The following is a 21,620-nucleotide window of genomic DNA, read 5'->3' as shown; positions in this document are numbered from 1 at the left end:
TTGATAGTCTTAAAACAGTAATCCTTTAATTCCATGCACTAGGGTAGGAGAAGATTGTAGTTTCATTCTCTTCAAGCAAGGGATAATTTAGCATAATATAGTAACACATGCTCCAGTATCAAGTTTGAAATGGGTTAGATGATGACGAACCCATATGGTTGGTGTCATGTCTGTTTCAGATGAGTTGGAGTGGTAGAGTTGAATGCTCAAGAAAAGAGGTACATTGTTTAATGTGGGATCTAATGAAGGCAAGTCTTGGTAGTCTAGGATTTCTTCCAAAAGGTGCTTGATGCAAGATGTTAACGTCTTTGCATAAGTAAGTGTTATCAGTTCTGTGGTTCAAAGGTTGTTTTTAACTTTTGCGCAATTCTCTGGAAACGTCCTACTTTCTTAGAAAAGTTACGTTGGTGTAATAAAGCTGGACGTAGCCACACAAACAAAAGACTTATAGCACCAGAGTTCTAGCATCAAAGGATTTGAAGATGTTTTGTGTTGATCTATCATGTGATGTTTTTGCACTTTAAAAAATTAACGAAGTCTGATGAACTCAGCTGACTTTCTATTATCGTCATTGTCTGAATTGTTCTTTCCAGTGCAATATCCACTTTAGTTTCAAAAATATCTGCAAGAAATGTATGAGATAGGTTGAGATCAATTTTTTCTTCAAATCTCAACTGTTTACAATTTATATAAGATGACTTAGATGAAGGGATAGAGAGTATGGTAGTTAAATTCACTGATGGCACAAAGATAGGTAGGAAAGTAAGTTATACAGAGGACGTAGGAGGTTATAAAAAGACATTAAATGCATGGATAAATGTCTGGCAGATGGAGTAAATGTGAAAAATCCGAAATTTTCAATTTCTACAGGAAGAATGAAAAGAAACATTATCTAAATGAGGAGAAATTGGCAAGCTCTGAGATGCAGAGAGATCTTGATATCCTCATGCACAAATCACAAAAGATTGATATGAAGGCACATTAGGTAATTAACAAAGCTTAATAGACTGTCATCATGTCCTGCAAGGGGATTGAATTCAAAAGTACAGAGGTTATGCTTCCGGTATACAGGGTACAGGTAAGATGGCATCTAAAGTACTGTGAACAGTGTTGGCCACGCTACTGAGGGAAGGATGTAAGTTGTTGGAAGCATTTCATAGAAGGTTTACCAGATTAATACTTAGAATGAGTGGGTGGGCTTATGAGGAAAGGCCAGAACAAAATGTGGTTTGCATAACCGTTTTCAATATTTGGATGGGCTAGGCTTGTATCCACTGGAGTTTAGAAAAGTAAGAGACAACTTCATTGAAAAGTCTACAAGATCCTGAGGCGTCATGACCAGGTAGATGTGAAGAGGATGTTTCATCTGATGGGAGAATCTAGAGCTAGAGGTCACCCAGTCAAAGAGAGATGAGGTGAATTTTTTCTCACAAAACGTTGCGTGTCTTTGGAACCCTTCCTGAAAAGGTGGTGGAAGCAGAGTCCTCAAATATTTTAAAGTCAGAGCTGGGTAGGTTCTTGGTAAGCAAGTGGGTGAAAGGTTGTCAGAGGTGGATGTAGTTACAATCAGATCAAACATGATCTTATTAAATGATGCAGCAATTCAACACATAGAATGGCCAACACCTAATCCTTTTTTATGTGTTTGTATCGCAAGGATAGTCTTTTCCAGATAGTCTAGCTAATTGCCTCCTTGAAGTACCTGTCATCATAAATGTGGTTGGAGTTGTAATAAATTTCTCCCCTGCCACTGCATTTAACTACTATTCCTAGCCTCATGAATCTTGAGGTGAAGCCTGGTGTGGTCTGGAGCCAAGGCCCAGAGCAGACTGGAGGCTAGGTGCCAGCATGGTCTGGGTTGAAAGACTTTTGTTCTGAACTTTTATTTCTGCAATACTGGACTTTTTATTTCTTTATTTTTCTAAGATCTTGTAAGTGAAGAAGTTGTACCTAAGATGGCACTGTAAGTTGCGACTTGTAGACTTTATTAATTTGAGTACAAATGACAACAAAGCTAATTCTAATTCTACTTAAGTGATTGACTCGAAAGCTGTTAAATAGTTTTTGTAAGTGGAACTGGTATTGATGTTGAATGTTTTTAATTGTACAATTACTTCAGTTGTATTACATGTTGCATCTTCTCCAAGTTTTTCTAAGTATTATGATTTTTTAAATTGCTGCATGGTGAATATGAATTACTAATAAAGCTCTGTAATATTGAAGCTTTGCTGTTTAAATAAAGATTTTTACTTCTGTCTCCCTTAACAGAAATTCTTTATTCTTTGTTGAAGTTGAAAATCTTCTAAACGTTCTGAACTATGCACTTAATCAGGAAATTTCTTCAGACGTATGAAGATCATTGAAATGCTCTGAAATGAAGAAATTTTGTATTTTTATCTTTTTCCAAGATGGAAATAGACTGTTAATTCCTGTTATTTCTACTCCTGAGTAGGTTTGCACTCTTGAACAGTATGGATGATTTGCATCTTTTCTGCTTTTCCCCTGAGAAAATCACACCATTTTCAACTTTAAAAATGGTATCATGCTAAATATACAGGCCCTTTAAATCTGTTTTTTTGGTTTATTATTTTTCTATGTAGCGTTTTTTTTGTCAACTCTTCTTCTGCCTTTGACTTATTCCCTCTAATGATGCAACTTAAACAGGTGAATTAATAATTTTTTTAATGTGTCCTTTATAGAATCATACAGCACAGAAACAGACCCTTCGGTCCAACCAGTTCATGCTGACCATAATCCCAAATTAAACGAGTCCCGCTTGCCTGCTTCTGGCCCATATCCCTCTTCAGCTTTTCATGACAGGTTTTAAACAATTATAATGATGCTTGTTTATTGAATATAGCCATTTAAAGCCTCCTTTTAGATTCTCAGACTAGATATTTTTCTTAAGTAAAAGCATTTTCACCTTTCCTCTATGGCACTTAATTTACTTTGGGTGTTCAATAACATCCGTGCCATCCTGGGTTTATGACTTGGAATTTTCCCCTTGAAACTTTGGTAAGACCCTGTGGTTTGCGTAAGCATTTTCAATATTTTTCATTATGTCTACCCTTTTTTTTAACCTTTTTCTGGTCGGCTGCATACTAGTATTATTTTCTAGCCTTTCTTTAACTTCTGGCTTTTAACCCGACTGACTGTCGCTTTTAGGCTGCTGAACAAAGTCATAGAGTCACAATGTACAGAGCAGCCCTTCAATCCATTGAGTCTGCGTTGAGTTAAAGATGCACTCAATTTTCTGACTGGAATTTTTCTTTCTTCTCTGATGACTTCAAAAGATCACCACAGCTCGCATACTGTATTAGGTAGTGGTATACTCCTGCTGCTACTGTGGTATATCTGACAGAATCTGGACCTCTGTTGACATAGCATAGGATGTGGTTGTGTCCACTTGAACCATTTGTGATGCCTCAGTTCATTGGTTCACTGGCACTAATCCTTCTCATTGATATTAGTCAAAATAACTGATACTAACTAAGAAAAGATAATCACGCAAAAACTTCAGCAGAAGAGAGGGTCAGTCTTGTTGAACAGAAAAGGTTTATTATTTAACATTTAATAGCTGGTTATATAACATCTTAGTTATTGGATAGGATGCTCAATATATCAAGCGATATTTAAGATGAAGTACATATTAGTGTTGGCTACATGGATTTAGCATTCGAATATCTGGAACCAAACGCAGGTAATAACTGCATGTACAATGGTTAATTTCCCCCAGGAATCTATGCTGATGGGTGAAGCTGATTTCACATTCTCAGTTAACCTTTTTAGAAACTTATCGTGTTATCGGCTAATTGCCACTTTCTGACCCAAATAATGCCATGCTCTTCTTGATGGCTTTCCACCCTCTAAAGTTTAGCTGATCGTAAAGTCTGCTGCCTCATTTCTAACCTTGCCAACCGCTCTTCACTGTTCTCTTTCATTTACATTTTAACACAAGTTATCAAATTCCTTAAAACAACTTTCAATGTATTAATTTCATGATCCAGCCCCTCTTGAACACAACAATTTCTTCCAGACCTGTAGCCTCCAAGATATTTGGATCCAAGTCTGATAATGAATTATGGGCCAAGACAGTTTTTCCTTGACAAGTAAATATATTCAGATATAATGTAGTCTTACAGATCTCCTGCCTACACAGCCCAGTGTCCCATTTTTTAAAAATGGCTTTTATTCTGTGTAACCGATAATTAACTCTGTAGGCAAATGCTTAAATATCAGAAAGTGTAGTCAGCAGAATATGCGCTGAAAGATAATAAATTAACACCCATCACTGATTTAGTCTTACCGTGACTCTGACACCCCAACCATTCTCCCCATCTCAGCCTCCCCACCATCAACCCCATCACACTAATTTATTCTCTGACCTCTTGCACACCCCCTCTCTTATCACTCACTCATTGGCCTCTGGCCTCTGTGCCTTCAGCTACCCAAGCACCATTATCTAGTATTCCCTCATCACGTCTATTTTTTAATCCCTGTCTCTCCATAGAGCCTTGATGTAATATCTCCCCATAAAACTAGTAGTGAAAACGAACCCGAAATAATATACAGCTCTGCCGGGCAGTGTCAAGTTGCTAGATTGCCAAAAACGGAGCAGCAGTTTCAAAAATCTGAGCTAGCAGCTAATAAAACAGGTCACAGCAGCAAATTTTGAATTTTAAATGGGAAGTGGCACAGTGAACGTATGATATAGTGGATCTCTAGAAAATTCTGTTTTTGTTTTCCCTTTTATGAGGTATTCACTGTAATTTTTGGAATCCACTGTAATTCTGCCAAATATTTAGTATCTGTAACCTTTCAGAAAGTAAAAGTATTTGTATTGACTTGGGCTAGCCGTTATAATGTAATGACTCTGCTTGCAGATAAATGGGATAGATTTTCATCTGCCTTGTCCAAGCAGGAATTGTAACCAGAGTGGCAAAGTGTGAGGTGGTGGGGAAAGATTTGCAGGAAGGAATGAATAGAGAAGACAAATGTAAGCCAATTTCAGTCCATCTGTTTTTCCTTGATTTTATTTAAATTGATGGAAAATCTGGCAATTGTATGCATTGCATTTTGCTGGATTGTTTAGCACCTGCAGGATGAGAATCCAGTTTATCACATTCACTCCTGAACAGTTAGTCTGTATGCACAAAACAACATCAGCTCATGTTGCAATTTTCCTAGGAAAACACCATTGCAAATTCAAACTGATTTGAGTAAAGCTTTGCTGTATTATTTAAATTTTAAAAAAACCTTCATTTTTACATAGCTTCAGGAGATTGTAAGGGTACATCAATATCAGTGAGAAGACTGTGGGACTGAAATTCCTGAATACTTGTTTGCTTTTCTGCTCCTTAAAATGCTGATCAACCTGTTGCATATAAAATATTTTTAAATATGATAGAAATTACAGTGGGTAAAAACATATATATATATTAAATATGTTCCTCAGTCAGCTGCTCGTAACAGAAGGGTTGATGTGTTAAAGTTAAATGTTTCAATGCTTTCCATAGAAATTCAGTATTCAGCATTCAGTATTTTAAACAGGTTAATCATTCATCTCCAATTTTCAGGAGTTGACATTTCTGGTGCCTACTGTTTCTTAACCCAATGAAAGATGGTTCATATCTGAGTAACTAAATTAGAGACTGTAATCAGTAAAAGGAAATAGAGCTAAATATTACAGCTCCTTGTGGACAGGAAGGCTGGCAGCAGTTTGGTGGTTGGAGTCTCAGAACATTCGGTGCTATGGCAGTAGCTGCAAATTCTTCCAACGTTGGGGGCACCTGGAATTAAGAATCTACTGGTGACTATTCTTGATTGTCGGAAAAACCCATCTGGCTCACTAATGTCCTTCAGGAAAGGAAATCTGCCGTCCTTAGCTGGTCCGGTCTAAATGTGACTCCAGACCCACAACAATGTGGTTAACTCTCAACTGCCCTCTGAGATGGCCTAGCAAGCCAGTCAGTTGTACCATTTGCAGCAAAGTCTCGACAAAGAAATGAAGCCTGGCACCAACTTAAGTACCAGAGGAACAGCAGAAACAGCCCTATCTACCCTGAAAAGTCCTCCTTACTAACATGTAGGGACTCTGGCTGTCTCACAGAGTAGTCTAGCAACAGCCTGACATAGTCATACTCGCGGAATCATACCTTACATCGTCCCAGACGTGACCACCACCACCACCCACCCTTGGATATGGCCTGGCCCATCGGCAAGACAGATGTAGCAGAGGTGGTAGCACCGTCTACAGTCGAGGGGGTGCTTCCTTGGGAAGTCTCGGCATTTATCCAGACCGCATGAAGTCTCATGGCTTGAGGTTAAACATGGGCAAGCAAACCTGCTGCTGGTTACCACATACCGTCCTCCCCCAGTTGATGAAACAATACTCCTCCATGCTGAACACCACTTCGAGGAAGCACTGAAAGTGGCATTGCACAAAATATACTCTGGCTGGGGGATTCAATGCTCATCACCAAGAGTGGCTCGGCAGCAGCACTACTGATTGAGCTGGTCGGGTCCTAAAGGACACAGCTGCTAGACTGGCTGTGCAGTAGATGGTGAGAGAACCAACAAGAGGGAAAAACATATTTGACCTTATGCTCACCAATCTGCTGATTGCAGATGCATCTGTCTATGACAGTATCAGTAAAAGTGACCACCGCCTTCACATTGAGAATACCCTCCGAAGTGTCGTTTGAAACCATCACCGTGTTCAATGGGACAGACTGTGCACAGATCTAACAACTCAAGACTGGGCATCCATTAGGCACTCTGTGCATTAACTGCAGCAGAATTGTACTCCAGCACAATCTGTAACCTCATGGCCCGGCATATCCCCCACTCGACCATTACCATCAAACCAGGGGATCAACTCTGGTTCAATGGAGAGTGCAGGAGGGCATGCCAGGATCAACATGAGGCATATCTTAAATTGAGGTGTTAAGCTGGTGAGGCTACTAAAGAGGACTACTTTCACACCTAACACCAAAAACCGCAAGTGATAGACAGAGCTAAGCGATCCCACAACCAACGGATCAGATCTAAGCTCTGCAGTCTTGCTATATTCAGTTGTGAATGGTGGTGGACAATTAAACAGCTTGTTGGAGGAGGAGGCTCCACAAATATCCCCATCCTCAATGATGGAAGAGTCCAGCACATCAGTGCAAAAGATAATGCTGAAGCATTCTCAGCAATCTTCAGCTAGAAGTGCCAAGTTGGTGATCCATCTTAGCCTCCTCTAATGGTCCCCAGCATTACAGATACCAGTCTTCAGCCAATTCTATTCACTCCCTGTGAAAGCAAGAAGTGGTTGGAGGCACTGGATACTATAAGGCTATGGGCCTTAACAACATTCTGGTAATAATACTAAAGACTTGAACTCCAGAACTTGCTACTCCCGTAGCCAAATTGTTCCAGTACAGATGCACTGGCATCTACTAACAATGTGAAAAATTGCTTGGATATGTCCTGTCCTTAAAAAGCAGTATAAATCCAACCCTACAAATTACCACCCCATCAGTCTACTGTCGATCATCAGTACAGTGATGGAAAGCAGCATCAACAGTGCTATCAAGCAGCACCTGCTCAGCAATAATCTGCTCAGCAATGCCCAGTTTGGGTTCCACCAGGGCCACTCAGCCCCTGACCGCATTACAGCCTTAGTTCAAACATGGACGGAAGAGCTGAATTCCAGAGTAAGTTGAGAATGACAGCCTTTGACGTCGACTGAGTGTGGCTTCAGGAGCCCTGGCGAACCTGGAATCAATGAATATCAGGGGGCAAACTCTCTGCTGGTTGGAGAGAGGAAGATGGTTGTTGGAGGTCAGACATCTCAGTTCAGGACATCTCTGCAGGAGTTCCTCAGGGAATTGTCCTAGGCCCAACCATCTTCAGCTGCTTCATCAATGACCTTCCCTCTATCATAAGGTCAGAAGTGGGGATGTTTGCCAGTGATTGTGCAATGTTCAGTACCATTTGCAACTCCTCAAATACTGAAGCAGTGGCTTGTTCAAATGCAACAAGATCTGGACAACATCCAGGCTTGGGCTGACAAGTGGCAAGTAACATTCACACCACATGAATGCCAGGCAATGACCATCTCCAATAAGAGACAATCTAAGCACTGACCCTTGACATTCAATGGTACTATCACTGAATCCTCCACTATCAACATCCTTGGAGTTACAATTGACCAGAAACTCACCTGGACTTGCCACATTAACACTGCCTACAACAGCAAGTCAGACACTAGGAATATTGCATCACATTCTCTGCTTAAATGTCCTGTCGTTGACCAGGAAATTGAGACTGCCTCATTTTTCTAAAACGCCTTTAAAATATTGCTGCCAGCCCAGCTTACCTCCACTTTACACCCCACTGTCCAGGGGCAGCTACAGGCTGTCTCAGTGTTAGAGCTACCCAGTATTGTGGCAAGATCTAGCGGCATGGCCTAAACAAGGTTTGCAGCCCACCAGAAAGGCCTTGGTCCCAAAATAACAACTCTGGTTTTCTGCCAAATCAGGCCAAGGTAGCAGCTGGCTTGTTTCACTAAATAACTTGTGGAAAAAAAAACTAAAATCTATCCAGTGGTTTGCAGGAATGAAGGGAGAGAATGGGCTGTGAATATTGTATTTTTAATGACCTGTTTGACTGACAATCTAGAGAATGGGAATTACAATCTCTTTTATAGTCTTACTGTTTATTAACGTAGTTGTTCATACTCCCCTGTGGGTATTCACCTCCTAATGTAGATGATGTTGCAGTGTGATGAACAAATCTTCACTGAGGGTGTGCAACCAAATTGGAAGCTACTTTCAAAGCTGCAGGAATTAGTAGGGTCTACAAACTTGACACAAAACAGGTCAATTGTCTACATTTCCATTTCATAAAGCAACAGGTCACTAAAATTGCGTAAATCTCTGGTTTAAAAAAAATCTCATTACAAGCCCCAGTCCAATTTCATTTCAAAACTCTGACAACTAATCTGCAATAGTCAGATTTCCAGCAAAGTAATTTTGGACGAACAGGGACAACTACAAGTAATCATTTGATTCCCACGTCCAAGAAGCTTCTGTTACAAGTTGTTTCAAAGAAACAGTGGAGAGTGCTGGAGAAACTCAGCAGGTCTGACAGCATCTGTGGAGAGAGAAATCGAGCTTAAATTTCCAGACTTAAAACATTAATCCAGTTTATAACTCATCATATGCTTTCAGACCTGCTGAGTCTGTGCAGCACTCTCTGTGTTTGTTACATATTTTCAGCATCTGCAGTCTTTTGCTTTTATTGAAGAAAATAAACGTTGACAACACAACTGTCAGACCCAGTTGAGATATGTCCTTTGAGGAAAATAGAAAGTTTTTAACAGCTGGATTTTAGCAGCTTGTGTTATACATGATGTCTTCAGGGAAAATGCTGAATAAATACACCACTAATTCTCAGCTCACCAAAGTACATAGCAGTTATAATACAGAAACAGATCATTGGGCTCAACCAGCCCATGTCAATCTTCACCACACACATAACCAAATAACTGTAATCACATTCATCAAAGCTTCCTCCCTATACCTTCAGTCTATTTCTCAGTAAGTTAATCTCATTGCCCTTCAAAACCCATTTCTTTCTGACTTCCCTGGAAAAATCTCTTTTCCAAATTACTTACAACTGCACTTTCACAATCACTTACCATCAGTGATCCCTTCACCTAAACATTTCTGTACCTACTAATTTGCTCAGCCACACCCTCACCTCCTCCTTTGATGTCCAAGAATGTCTTTTCCACAAAAAACAGGACAGTTCCAACCTGGCCAGTTACTGCCCTGTCAGTCTACTCTGAACCATCTAAGTGATGGAAGACGTTATTAACAGTGCTATCAAGTGGCATTTGTAAAATAATAATATGCAACAGCAATACCCAGGATGGGATCTGCCAAGGTCACTCAGCTCCGCCCTTATTAAGCCTTGATCCTTACATCCCCACTATCTACATGTTGGAGGGTTATCATTGACGTGGAACTGAACTGAACCAACCCTCGTAAATAAAGGTGACTAAGAACAGGTCAGGGGCTAGGAAATCTGTGATCAGTAACTTATCCTGTCTTTCCTGTACATTGTAGGTGGTAGGCAGGCATAAATCAGGAGTATACTCTCCATTTGCCTGAATGAGTGCAGCTCCAACAACACCCAAGACAACGTTGCCTGTGTGTTTGCCACCACTCCAACATTCACTCCCTTCACCACCCCAGCTCAGTAACAGCATACCATCTACAACATTCACTGCAGTAACCCATCAAGGCTCCTAATACAGCACTGCCTGAACTTATAATCTGTACCACCTAGAAGATCAAAGGCAACAGATACATACAAACACCGGCTGCATGTCCCCTGCAAGTTACACACCATCCTGACTTGGAAATATGTTGCCGTTCCTTCATTATCCTAGGGCCAAAATCCTGGTACTCCCTTCCTAACAGCACTCATTGACCCTACAATAAGGACATCAGGGGTTCAAGAAGACAGTTCACCATCACCTTTAGGTAATTAGGGAAGGGCAATAAAGGCTGGTCTACTCAGCAAAACCTACTATCCAGTAAAAATAACAAATAACTCCAACAAACGCAAGAAGTTTCTGTGTTCTTTGTTACAAAGGTTAAGCCCATCTGATCAGCTATCATTGCTATTTTCCACATTCCTATAGCTCACCAGGCTTAATTTCCTCCAATTATACCATGCTCCAAACTTGAATTCATATCGTTCTCTATCACTATCTTGAATTCACATCACTCTTTCTTATCTCTCTTCATTTACTCTTTAAAATCTTCTTGTCCTTAAGACAGACTTTGTATTCCTCAACCATATTTCCATTAAATTATTGACTACTCAACTTCCCTTTATGGCTATTATGTTAGCTCATGTTATTCACAGTTCCTTATTTTTAGCTACAGGCTCCTCCTTCTTCAAATCTGATGCCAGCACCTCTCCCCAAAAAAACACCCTCTTCCTCCAAGTTATTTTCTTCTCCAAACTCCTTGAACACATTTCCACCTCCCAAACCCATATCCATCTTTTGCAGAACTGGAGTTACAATTTCTCCAATTGAGTTACGGCTCCTGTCGCAGTACCAAAATGCATCCAAATAAAGTTACATTTGTACCAGACTGTGAGATTACCTATCTCTGCTTGTCCTTCTCCAACTGTCTGAAACCTTAGGCAAGTAGAAATAAATAGCTCATGATGAAGTTAGCAGGTTGTCTCTCATATAGAGCTGGAGTCTCAACTATTGCCATTAAAGTCATTCATAACTATTGTTTTCATTCTGTACAATCTATGATTTCTGATCAAATTCAGCCCAAGAGCTAATTTTGGAGTGTTTCATGGGAGGTTTCTTTTTATGAGTCCTAATGAGTTTTCTTGTGCTATCTTCCCAAACTCACTTCATATCTGTGCACCACACTCCTATGGCACATTACTCATCCTATCTTGCCCCTCACCAGAGCCACTCACTGGGACCTCCTAGGATTCCTGGTGCCATCTTTGAAATCTAGCCATGTACCCAGTCTGGCAATGGCAGTCTGGATGGCAGTCGCAGACATGTCAGATAGAGAGAAATTAACAAAGACCTGGGTGGCCAGGTGGACAGGGGTGCAAGAATCCTGTCTTGCTATTCAATACTCAGCTGGAAAATAAAACGTTACGCTCTCAACCTCCGAAATCTCCTTACTGCGGACCTCGCATGATTCACCCTACTTTCTCAACAATGCCCTTGTCATTCTGCGGCTGGGAACATGTATCCTAACATATGCATGTTTGCTAACGATACAGTGCTTGGTGGGCAAGTAAGGTAAGGAGGCTTCAAAGGGCTACATACAGGTCAAGTGAGTAAGCAGGATGGTGGCAAATGAAGTAAAATGTGAGGAAAAGTGAAGCTGTTCACTTCGATACAAACATAGAAAACTGATTTTTTTTAAATGATGAGAAGCTAACAAATGTTGGTGTTTTAAGAGGTATTTGACTATTATGTAAGAAGCACAAATTTAACACACAGGTACAGCAAGCAATTAGGGAAGAACATGCCATGGAACTCTTTATGACAAAGAGATTGAAGAAAATAAAGGAGAAGGTATCCAGAGCTTTGACGAGACCATAGTCAGAGTACTGTACACAGTTTTGTTCTTTGTACACAAGGAAAAATATGCTCATTTTAGAAGTGATAGGATTAAGGCAGAACATTCATTGATTCTTGGGTTAAGAAAGTTGACCTATGAGGAGAAATCAAGTAGAATGAACCCAGGCTGCTGTTTTAAGTCCCCACCACAATCTCCATCTGCGAGCTACTACATCTATCAGTCCCTCTAGCAACTTCCAAGGTGAATACATTTGTTTACAACATTGGTGTCATATTCTACACTGAGTCGATCCTCCACCATATATCCATGCCATCATTAAGAGCACCAACCTCAACATTTACTGACTCTGCCCCATCTCAGCTCATCAGAGATGAAACTCATGCGATTTTTGAAAAACAATCCTTTAGATTTGCTATTCCAGTCAGCCCTTATTTTTATACTTTGCATGAGCTTGAACTCATCTAAAGCTCTATTGCCCATTGCAACCTGCCCCATGCCCCGTTCACCTAGTACCCATGTTCAGTGACTGTCATTGGTTCTGTTGAGTAACACCTCATCCATATTTCATCCCCATCCAATGCTTTTAAGCTCTGGGAGTCCCTTCACAAACTTCTCCACCATCCATTTCAGATAGTTCATAAAGTTTTCTTCTTTTACCAAGCTTTTGGTTATCTGTACGAATACCTATCAAAAAAACTGAAGAACATAATGCTTCTGAGAAATGCAATGGACCTTTAATTACATTAAGTTCTTCCAGCCATAATTCTTCAAACACAGTCTATTCCTGTTTTTATTGATTTAAACACTTCTGTCACATCTCTCCATAATCTACTTTGTACTACTGAACAGTACACCAAGTTGCCATTTAAAAGTTATTATTAAATGTGGGCACACCTCTAACTCTGGAAGTAGTTGGTCAGTTACAGAACCTCACAACTTTCTATGTGAGGATTTTCTTGTCCTGTTATAAATTTTTAAGCTTGTCAAAGTGATAAATGAGTACCAATTGAACCATGAAGAAGGTATTAATCCCTCCTCATCCTTCTTAACCAGTTTGGAATCATTTACACAATTGACCACACCATCGTTCTTCATGGCCTCAGCACTGTCTACCTGTTGAGTGAACTGTACCCAGATCTGTGTAGTTGTAATTCCACATTCCAAGCAGTTTCCTAGAACATCTGTGTTACATCTTCTGTAAAGCCTCAATATCTTACCTGTTGTGTCAAGCTCAGAGCATTTCAAGTGAGTCTTATTAATGGTTTAAAATCAACTCACTGTTGAATCTTGACTTCTTTATTCCATAACATTTGATTCAAAGATTAGAATTCTTTTTGTTTTTTATCCAGTCTCATCAACCCAAGATCCTTTCCCAAACAACCATGCATGTTTTTCATCTGACTATGATCATAGAATCCCTACAGTGTGGAAACGGGCCTTTCGGTCCAACAAATCCACACCGACCCACAGAGCATCCCACCCAGATCCATCCCCCTAAAACCCACCTAATCTATACATCCCTGAACACTATGGACAATTTAGCATGGCCAATCCACCTAGCCTGCACATCTTTGGACTGTGGGAAGAAACCGGAGCACCTGGAGGAAACCCACGCAGACGCGGGGAGAATGTGCAAACTCACACAGTCGCCCAAGGGTGGAATTGAACCCGGGTCCCTGGCGCTGTAAGGCAGCGGTGATAACCACTGAGCCACATGCCGCCCATCCTGTCTTCAAATCCTTGTGAACCTGTCACCCCACCCTCCAACCATCCCCCAACCCCCATTACCCCATAAAACTCTTATTGTGCTGTAGTGTTCACATGCTCCCTCTCCTTAGATTCCTGAGTTCAGACATAACCACAGAAGAGGGCAGACAGCTACAACCCCCTCTGCAGCCTGCTACCTGGTTACCTTGGCCAGGTCCATGAGGAGATCCTCCAATGTGTGCCTGTAGATCAGGAGTATGGGGCTGTAGTGTAACTAAAAATTTTAAGAGCAGCCCCTTTAGGAAACTAAACTGCAGCTGCAAAGGTAAACATTGCAATTCCTTCGTAGGTGAGATAGAATAGCTTGGATTAACTAATGAGTCCTTAGACATTTTGGGCAGAATGCTGTAGTACTGAACTGACTCATTATCAGCTGCTTTACGTCGGAGAACATTTTTATAATGCTTTTAAAGAACTACTGTGTATGCATCATACAGCACTAATATAAAATCATATGGCTTTTTTCTCTATTGCATGATTCTAAGTTTACAAAATGTTGTTATAAAGTTAAATTTCTGTTGTTTCTTTTTTTTTACAGACAAATTCAAAAGATTGTTCATGACATTCAAAAGAATGACGGTGGGTTTATGAGCAGGTTTAAAAAGTAAGTTGAATTTAGACCTCATTTCACATCATTTAGAAATCTATTTGCTGATAAGATGTCAACTAGAGATCTTAGATATCAACTAAAGATCTTCATTTAGATCCTGAAATAATTGTAACTTCAGATTGTTTGTTTGTTTGTTTGTTTGTTTACTTCTGTTATATGAAAAATACATGCTGAACAATCTTTCTTTCTTCACTTTCCTTTCTCTGTGTATATCTGGACATTCTCCGCATTGCGCATTATTTTGAATGTATTTAATCATATACAAGTCAACTGGTCTTCACATAAAGCAGATAAATTTTATCTTTCAAATACATAATTCTAAAGAAATGCAATTTGTTAAGAGTTATGAACTTCATTATTAATAAAACAGACTTACTTGCAAAATTCCAAATTTGTTTGCTAAATGTATGCTTTACTTTATCATTTAACAATATACCTTACCATTTTACTTTCCTCTGTGTTCTTCCAACTCAGTCCCTGGTATACCATTGATTTCTTTTACATTCTTCTGTTGATGACTGTGCTTTCAGATAGCAAGGACCTAAGCTCTGGAATTCTCTCCCTAAGCCTCTTCACCTCCCTACCCATCTCCCCCCACCCCATCTCCCATTTAGATGTCCCTGAAACCAGATTTTGGTCACTTACCCTTCAGCCTCCTTTGGCTCCGTGTAAACCTTTGACTAATTATTGTAACGTTAAATAATGGAGAATGTTTTACTGCATGTATAATTGCAAGTTGTGGTTTATGCATTATCCATTAGAATGCAATAATTTATATTTAGTTTTATACATTTTATAAATTTTTAAAAAGACAATTTTTTAAAATTAGAAGCGCATACCAGATATTTACATATTACATATTTGCTTCACAAATATTTTTTATAGTCAGTAGCTCCATGGAAAAGTTTTTGATAAATTGATTTATTCTGAACAGCTAAGAAGTTCTCAAAGGCCAGTTTGATAATTCCTCCCATGTTTGTCTGATCGTTACTGGTTTACATAAATTTTAATGTGTATTATTATGGTTACAACTTGCGGAACAAATGCAATCTTTTGTAACCATCCCTGTTTCTTCTGTTTCCCTGACTAAATGAAATAATGCAAAATGCAATCAAAATAAGTTTCACCCATTTTAACCTAAACGCAACTGTATTTCTGGGCTCGAATCATTATCATACCCTGTAGGTGTGCCTTGTGTAGGAACACCCACTTGAATTCACTTTTGTCCAGATTTGGGACAGGAAATACGATAGCTACTGTAACACCTAGAAAACTGCAGCAGTAATAATGGGTGCTGACCTCGAGACCTTCTGGCCATAGTCCAGGAACTGCAGCCAAATTATATGTCTAGTCTAACTGGTCCTTGTTTATTTTCAGATGTGATATACCTAGATGTTTATTGGAGAATGATACTTGCAACTTCTTCACAGGTTCTTTATTCTGAGGGGACTAGACAAATTCAGATTTGGGCCCCTTCCATGCAGAGACTCAGAAAAATTAGACAGTATTTTGACTTCACTCCAATCTCACTGCGGTATATTCAAATGTTTCTGTCTGTTTGTTTGGCAGCTTTTGCCCAGGATTGAAACTGAAGTGGGTAGGAAAGCTATTTTGAAGAGCAGATGTCTGTCCTTTTTTCCTTCTGTACTGTGTGTCAGAATCAAACTTCTGAGTATCACATCTACACTACATTTCGTGGGGTATGAATTTTGATGGTGAATGCTTGCATCCTGCTCAGCCTTTGAGGAGTATTCTGTTCAGATCAAATCCTATTGTCACCCAACATACACACAACTGCCCTTTGAGAAGGATCATAATTATTTTGTTGTCCTTCCAATTTGAGGAGAACTGATGCTAATAAACCATAAATTGTATTTAATTTAAAACCTCTTTGATCATTCTGACCCAGTTACATGCAGGATAAACTCATCTGAAATTCTTCTACATAATTTACATGATTTGACACCTAAGGAATTATGTAATTGCATTCTTCCCCTGAGGAATTAAAACTTGTGTAAATATATGTAATTATGAATTATTTTTTTCCTTATTCATTCATGGGATGAGGATGTTGCTGGCTAGGCAGCATTTATTGCCCATCCCTAATTGCCCAGAGGGCTAAGAGTCAACCACATTGCTGCTGGTCTGGAGTCACATGTAGTCCAGACCAGGTAAGGATGGCAGTTTCCTTCCTTAAGAAACATTAGTGAACCAGATAGGTTTTTCCCGACAATCGACAATGGATTCACAGTCATCATTAGATTCTTCATTCCAGATATTTATTGAATTCAAATTTCACCATCTGCCGTGGTAGGATTCGAACCCACGTCCCCAGAAGGGTATCCGGATCAACAGTCCAGCGATAATACCACTTGGCCATTGCCACCCCTCATTAGATGTACTTTTTTATGGTCTGGGGTTGTCCATTGGAAATTTTATTTTGTATCACAGACATACAAAGCTTGAATATAATAACTGATCATCGCTGTCATTGGATTTTTAAATATCAGAGGATTTTTTCTCTATATGACTAAATCAATTATCATAAAATCTGTTTATTGACATTTTCTCTTGCCCCATTTGCTTGTAGTGTCTGTGAAATCTAACCTGGTGATCAACATCATTTTGGAGATAAAACTGTTCGATCAGGTCTCTCAGCTCTTAATCTTTAACTCTTTTTCTACTGCATGCATCTCATGTAGCTTTAATCCAAATGAGTTTTGTTGCTCCAGTCTGTTTAACTTTAGAATTGCAATGCACTTTTTGCTTCTTAAAATGATAATATGCATAATGTTTCCATTTCTTCCTGAATATTTAGGGAAAGTTAACTAAATGTTAAGAAGCTTCCAACGGGGAGTTTGGTCTGAATGGTAAATTAATCTTCTCCAAATCTTAAAAGACTGAATATTAAATGAAAAATGCACTCCTATTTAAGTCATATTTTGGAGTTATGCTAATAAAATCCTCATTTGCTAAGCTGTGAGCATTTCCTCCGACTCATAGGTTCCAAAATGAACAAGTGGCCCTGATGCGCAAAACTGGGAAAAGTACTTGGGATCGGTACGAATGAACAAAGCAAGCCTGTTTTCCTCTTCACTGTGCTCTTGAACTTATGTGTCAATGTATCTTGGACCTTTTTAAAGCAGCATAAATGGCGGGAAATGTGTAATCCACTTGTTTGTCTTTAAATTTACTAATTCTTATTGTAGAATATGGAATAATCACAACAGTTGATATTCTGGGACCGATAATTTCTTTTACCCATACATTCAAAATAACATCAGGCTTCAAATTTTGGAACAAAGAAAAAGATTTATGCTATATTTAAATGGCATGTTGCAAAGTATCGTATTTCCTTGAGTATGAGTTTTCATGGTGTTTTGTTAGAAGAGATTTGACATTTTAGAATGAAAGTAGGAATGAAGGCCAGTTTCACAATTAAGCTAGAAATGAATTATTTGTATACACTGGTTTTAGCGACTGAGCATTAGTTCCTTCTGCCATACTCTTCCCTACAACTAGGTACTGTCCAAAGCATTTTAGAAGTCCATTTTAGTCCAAAGTCCATTTTAGAATATCAAATGATAAGAGACCCAGCACTTCTACCACTACCCTCTCCTGTCACTAAGCTAATATTTGATCCAACGTACCCTAGATCCCATAAGCTTTTGCCTTCTTTATCAGTTTCCAATTTGGGACCTTGCAAAAGGCCTCGCTGAAAACCATAAAAAGAACATCAACTGTCCTACCCTCATCCAAACACTTGGTCACCTCCTCAAAAAATTCCACTAGATTTGTTAGGCATGACTTCCCTCTGATGGAACCATGCTGATCAAATCTTGCCTCTTTGAATGGAGATTAATTTTCTCCTCCATTGTTTTCTCCAAATATAACTATATTGCAACCTGCTCATTGGTTAAGATCAGGTGAACTTTTTCAGCTTTCTAATACTGAGCACTTACAGTTCTCCATCCAAGGATGTAACCAAAACTAGTCATTCTATATACCAGTTGATGTTCAGATTTGAAGTCTTACCTTAGTCAGAGCTTTGTATACCAACAACCTTAGAAGAAAAATCTAACGTATTACTAATTATTTAGTTATTTATGGAAGAATGGAACATTAGCACTCATGTTATTTTAAGAAAAGGCAAAATTAAAGAATTCCACGAGAAATCTCAATAAAATTAGAATTTGTTCAAGATATACAGAATATGCAGAGAAATAAATGAGATGAACCACTTTACAGTCAGTTCTCAACCGAGCAAGTAGCTATTAAGATCAAAAGATGTAGGAGCAGAAGTAGGCCATTCAGTCCAACATGTCTGCTCCATCATTCAACGCGATCATAAGTGATCTAATAATCGTCAACTCCACTTTTCTGCCTTCTCCTCATAACCCTTGATTCTCTTCCTGATTAAAAATCTGTCAGTCTCAGCCTTAAATATACTTAATGACCCAGCCTCAGTAGGTCTCCTCAGTAAAGAATTCCATAGATTTACTAATTTCTGAGGGAAGGAATTCCTCCTCATCTCTGTCTGAAATGTGTGACCTCTTATTCAAAGATTATATCATCTAACAATCTCTCAGCTACTTTGTTAAGTCTCCAAAGATTCTTGAATGTTTCAATAAGATTGTCTCTCATTCTTCAATATTCCAACGAGAACAGGCCCAATCTACTCGACCTCTCTTCTAAGACAATCCCTCCATTCTGGTAATAAGCCTAGTGAACATTCTATGGACAGCACAATGCCATAATGTACTCAAGGAAATGTGGTACATTTGGATGGACTCTTCAGAGTTTGGTGAAATGTTAGTTGTGCCCTTATACAAATTAGTGAAAAGAATAATCCAAAATGTTGAAAACAATATAACTTTGCTGCAAATCATAAGACCACTCATGATTTCATGACTACAAATTTTAAGGTCCTTTTATCTCTTACAAGTTGAGTGATTATTCCGATGTACAATTAGAAAAAAACTAACCCTGGAGTATCTAACAGTGCTGTTAATCTTCAAATCGTTAGCAACAATTGACCACTCTCTGTATCTTATTGTCAGTAGTATGTGGATTTACAGTTATTAGCATAGCAACGGGTAATGGAAGTATTTTTGTCCATTTAATGTTTGAGAGTTCTGTTAAAATGAAGTAGCATTGTATAATTCTAGTTGCCAATAATATTTTAGTAGAACAAGAACATCTTGAATAACAAGAGCTAATCATTTGGTTTTGGGCACGTGATAGCCAGTTTTTCTGGCTTATTACTCAAGGGACAATGCTGCATTTCTGTTGAGAAATCATGTTTAAAAATGTAACATCCTAAGTGATTCAGCTATTTAGAATAGTCCAGTCTAGAAAAACATGTGGGCCAAATGCTTTTCAATATTACTGATGATATCAACTATACAAGAATGAATGAACAATATTTACTCATTAACAACGTTGTTACGAACAAGATTCATTTTAAGATTACGTCGATCTTAGCTCAATGGTAGCACTCCAGCCTCTGAGACAAGAAGATTTAGATTTTAAACCCCCTTCCGGTGACTTCTGTTTTGGCACTCTAGTGCAGTACTGAAAGACTGCTGCATTGTGTCTTTTAAATGGTACTTCAAACCTCTCAGTTGGAGGTAAACTGTATCATTGAACCATTAAAGAAAAGCAAAAGAATTCTCCAAGTGTCTTGGTCAATAATTATCTCTTAGCCAGCAGGTACTGAAACGGTTTCATTGCTCAATTATTTCCTTATTTTTCACAGGAGCATATGTCTATATGGCTGCCATGTACTCTTATGTTATGACAGTGACTATATGTCGAAAGTATTTTATTGGTTGTGAAGCACTTTTGGAGGCAGCCACTGCTGTATTTAATGTGACCTTCCATTAGGTAGCTAGATGCTTATATCTAAAGCCATGTTACTGTTGGAAAATCAGAATCCTATGGTGTAATAACAAACCTGAGCCAATTTAGAGGGACAGTTGGAAAGTTATTTACGTTGTATGCTGTGCTCAGTTGAACCAGATGTGACATGGAGGAGACCCCAAAATGCCCAAATAAAACTGTTTCTTGTGCCAAGTGGACTACATCCACCTTCCAGGTTCTACAAGTTGGCTAACATCCTTAGCTTCCCACTTGCCATTTAACTCCTTGTGTCCCCATGCTTCCTGGACCCTATCTTCCTCAATGTTTTTTTCTCTTCGCCAGTGTTTGACTGCTATTGTAGCCATAGTGCCAGCTGGTCCAGTTAAACCTCTGTGTGGGCCACCTGATCTTTTGCTAGTAAGGAGTGGGTGAGCTGCTTTGGGACAGGAGTGTATCTCACTGGTAGCAGGGTAATGAGGCCCCGCCCCAAATTCAATCAGATCTGCACTTGACTCGAGGAGGAGATGGTCCTCTTGGGCCATGTCTGAAATAGAATTCTATCACAAATTCCCTTAAAATACACATCAGAGATTTCTGAAGAATTGTATATAGTCTGTTATTCTAATCAAAAGTGTTTTTTTTTTCATTTACTTACCATGCTTTTTAAAGAGCTAATATCACTGGCATGCATCTTCAGTGTGAAACAAACAGCATAATATTCCTAACATACATGCATTAATTTACGAGTAATCCTTAACTCTGGTTAACCTGTCTGCACGTGATACTGGAATTACTAACAATTGAATTTTCACACTCTCAGGTGTAGCCTTCCATCTTGACCTTGCCTCCATCCATTTCTCTCTTAATACTTGCAGATTCACGAAACATGCGCCACCCACTGTTCCTCAGAGAGATTATTCAGGTAAAGTTGTTTCTGAAGAACGGCTTATACATGATTGGATGACAGGAGACAAAAGACAATGGAGAGATTTAACAGTATTTAGTTTGTCCATATTTATTCTAAGGATCTTTGAGAACAATGTTTGTGATCATAGTAAGAATATCTGCCTAGATTTGGATCATAGAATATCTGCCTGAATGTTTGTTTTTTTTTAATTTGTTTGTGGTTTGTCGGCAATGTTGACTAGGACAGCATTTATTGTCCATCTTGCTGCATAGAGACACAAGCTATTTCAATATCAAAACCAAAGTTGCTGGAAAAGCTCAGCAGGTCTGGCAGCATCTGTGAAGGA

General features: G+C 39.1%; 1 protein-coding gene across 6 annotated transcripts in view; it reads left to right on the top strand.

The window, feature by feature from the left end:
* blnk (B cell linker) overlaps positions 1-21,620 on the top strand; it is a 186,626-nt gene that overhangs the window by 100,390 nt on the left and 64,616 nt on the right. For 3 of the 6 annotated variants that reach the window (XM_048608673.1, XM_048608676.1, XM_048608675.1), the window contains 3 exons: positions 14,434-14,499; positions 17,509-17,565; positions 21,243-21,289. In XM_048608673.1, coding sequence (XP_048464630.1) covers positions 14,434-14,499; positions 17,509-17,565; positions 21,243-21,289 — 170 coding nt within the window. The remainder of the gene's footprint in view (positions 1-14,433; positions 14,500-17,508; positions 17,566-21,242; positions 21,290-21,620) is intronic. The other 3 variants (XM_048608674.1, XM_048608678.1, XM_048608677.1) reach the window with 1 other exon arrangement.

Source organism: Rhincodon typus, chromosome 20 (genome assembly GCF_021869965.1).
Source record: "Rhincodon typus isolate 14 chromosome 20, sRhiTyp1.1, whole genome shotgun sequence".
Classification (NCBI taxonomy): domain Eukaryota; kingdom Metazoa; phylum Chordata; class Chondrichthyes; order Orectolobiformes; family Rhincodontidae; genus Rhincodon; species Rhincodon typus.
Note: the sequence above shows the minus strand (reverse complement) of the source record. Positions and strands in the feature narration are given on the sequence as shown.